Source organism: Penaeus monodon, chromosome 15 (genome assembly GCF_015228065.2).
Source record: "Penaeus monodon isolate SGIC_2016 chromosome 15, NSTDA_Pmon_1, whole genome shotgun sequence".
NCBI classification, from domain to species: domain Eukaryota; kingdom Metazoa; phylum Arthropoda; class Malacostraca; order Decapoda; family Penaeidae; genus Penaeus; species Penaeus monodon.
In genome coordinates, this window is record NC_051400.1 from 31,805,982 (window position 1) to 31,808,918 (window position 2,937).

At 38.7% G+C, this 2,937-nt stretch overlaps 1 protein-coding gene across 2 annotated transcripts in view; it reads left to right on the top strand.

The window, feature by feature from the left end:
- LOC119581949 overlaps positions 1–2,937 on the top strand; it is a 23,796-nt gene that overhangs the window by 11,456 nt on the left and 9,403 nt on the right. For both annotated transcript variants that reach the window (XM_037930128.1, XM_037930129.1), the window contains exons 4-11: positions 62–289; positions 411–593; positions 783–967; positions 1,098–1,356; positions 1,467–1,586; positions 1,762–1,863; positions 2,183–2,395; positions 2,714–2,934. In XM_037930128.1, the coding sequence (XP_037786056.1) occupies positions 62–289; positions 411–593; positions 783–967; positions 1,098–1,356; positions 1,467–1,586; positions 1,762–1,863; positions 2,183–2,395; positions 2,714–2,934 (1,511 nt within the window). The remainder of the gene's footprint in view (positions 1–61; positions 290–410; positions 594–782; positions 968–1,097; positions 1,357–1,466; positions 1,587–1,761; positions 1,864–2,182; positions 2,396–2,713; positions 2,935–2,937) is intronic.

Here is a 2,937-nt window from a genome sequence, read left to right on the forward strand (position 1 = left end):
CTGCTGGCAAGGATTAAACACCAAGTTATAAATAGTTTGATTAGTCTCCTTTCCTTTTCAGTTCGACCCAGTGCAAAATATGACTCAGGTGCAGGTGAATGTAGAGTATGGTTTCAACCTTTGCTTGAGGTCTCCTGATGAGAAGACTGACCCCAGGGTTTGCCCACGCGACAACCACCGTGACCACTACATATGCTCAGTGACTGTTGTTCACAATCCTAACCAGATTGCCAGTCTCGATGTTGTTCCTGTTGTTGAGGATGATGATGACATCAAGTGTGAGAGAAGGGTAAGGGTTCAGCTATTCTTAGTTATTTTCTTGACTGTTTACAGGAGTTAAATAACTTTAGAATGAAAAATTAATAGTGTTTATTTTATTTTGGTGATGTGGAATTCTGTTAATCTTTCAGCGAAGTGTTGATGAAGAACTGGTAGTGCCTGTACGTGCTCCTTGCCTGGGTTGTCCTCAAGCTGCCCCTCTCAATGACCCAACCATTTTGGAGATTGCAGACTTTGCTTTGAAGGAATATGACAGAGCCTCAAATGAGGATGAACTGCACATGATTCTTAGACTTGTCAAGGCCCAGACTCAGGTAAGATTAGGTTAATCATTATTGATTCTTCATTGTGTTTCTTGTGATAGGTACGTGAAGAGCCAGTCAGATATTCTGTTTATTTTTTTATTTATTAATTCTTTCATTGTTTTAATATTTTTGATTTTGTAATCACTGCTTTTTTTTTTTTTATTGATAATGGTATTTATCACTTTATATTACCTCCAGGTGGTAGCTGGTGTGAAGTACTATCTTACTATTGAGCTTGCTGAGACACACTGTAAGAAACAGCTGACTGGTGTTGATGTGAACCGCACTTTCTGCCCTCAAGATGTAACTGAAGAGACAGAGATTTGCGATCTCCATGTGGTAGATCAACCATGGGTTCCGTCACGTGACCTTGTAGCCTCACAGTAAGTGCCTGAGATGAAAAAGCACCTTATACAGCTCTCCTGCATTTATTCATTTACTGTTTATGTTCATCTCATCAGATTGTAGGCTAATTTTAGAAATTCAGTGCATAATTGAATGTCTTCCCTTCAGGTGTTATGATAAAGATGACTACCCAACTTCCACCCAAGATGAGTTCATTGTTCCTGTGGCACTGGGAACGGGTCTTGGAGCACCACCCTCTGTAGGCACTACATTCAGGACAAGTCCTCAAACAAACAGTGGTCAGAAACCATTAGAAATCAATCCACAAACACTAGAGATCGCCAGATTGGTTGTGGCAGAATACAACAGACGAGAAGACGATGATGAATATTACAAATTTGTCAAGCTCCATGAGGCATCTTCACAGGTTAGTCTATGTAAAATACTCCATTTTTCATTTTTTCTGTTCCGTGAATATGTTTTTACTATTTCAGAAAGAGATTCTATTATATTCACAAAATATTTTGCTCTTTTCAGAATGTGGGAGGAACTATGTATCGTGTGGTAGTTGAGTTGGCTGAGACCAATTGCCACAAGCTGGACCCAACTCTAGGCAATGGAGAACACTGTATCATTAATCCCTCAGAAGATCATGAGGTAAGATGTTTGGGCTTCCTAAAGAAAATTCAATAGTATTTTCTTTTGTTTTGTCATGTAAGTGTGCTGATTTGATATGCAAGACCAAGACAGCAATTTATCAGTGTACTGATAATGGTGAAAAAAGGATAAGTGGCAGGAAAACTGTATACTGACATATAATTTATATTTGCAGGTGTGCAAAGCTGAAGTGCTTGTCCAACCAGGTGTTCCAGCACCAGGGAACCAGAGACTGGTTTCCTTTACCTGTGATGATTTAGATGACTATTTGAGGGAGGTACGTAGAGGAAAATCCATTATAAATTTGAAGGAGCTCTTGTGTGTTTGTCTGAGAACATCTGTGATCTAGTGAGATATCAGATTATCCATTTTCTGTGTAAAGCAGTCAATGAATATTAAAATGGATCCTGAAGCATACTAAAGCATGCTTCAGTAATGACGTGTACTATGAACTAGGTTGTCTGTAAGCAAATCCTATAACAATGCATCATCCTCCTTATACTTCCAATACATAAGTGTGATAACTATTATGATTTAGATTTAATTATTGGTTATAACCACTAAATATAGATTTTTGCTTCTTTTATGTTTTGCAGACACTGATGCCAACCTTGAGTTCAGTTGACCTGATGGATCATCCATTCTTGAACCTCCCACAAGGCAATGCAAACATTCCAGGAGCTCAGCCTTTGGCTCTCAATGACTCAAAGGTGCATGAAGCTGCTGCTTTTGTTGTTGAGCAATATAACCTTCGTGGGGATGAGGATGAACTTTACGTACTGACTGATGTTGTCAGTGCCAACATGCAGGTATGTAGTGAAGTAGAAATTAGGATGGTAGTGTGGGTGAAAATAAGTGTCTGATCTCATTATGTTGTTCATTTCTGAATATTTATTTTTTGAAAAGTAGAAAATCAAATATGCCATCTAATTTTTTTTATTCATATATTCTCATACTTGAAACTCATTGCTGAGTTAATGTTAAACTAGCTATTATAACTTAGAGTTGACTTGAAGTGATATACATTGCTGTGTGACAATTCTTCAGCCTTACATTTTTAATTATGTATACCATTAGAGTTTTAAAAAGAACTTTTTATATCCAATTTTTGCCTACTCGCTCTGCAGCAGGCACATGGAATCACATACCTTCTGGAAGTTGAGTTGGCTGAGACCCACTGCAAGAAGTACTTGCCTATTGCTGACCCAAGTCGCTGTGTGCTTGACCATGGTGAAGAGAGGGAGATATGCCAGGCTGAGGTCATGATGCCCTTGGCTCCTGGTCAGGCAAAACAACTCACAAAACTGTACTGTGATGAGCGAGATGACTACTATCTCAACAAAATCAGAGG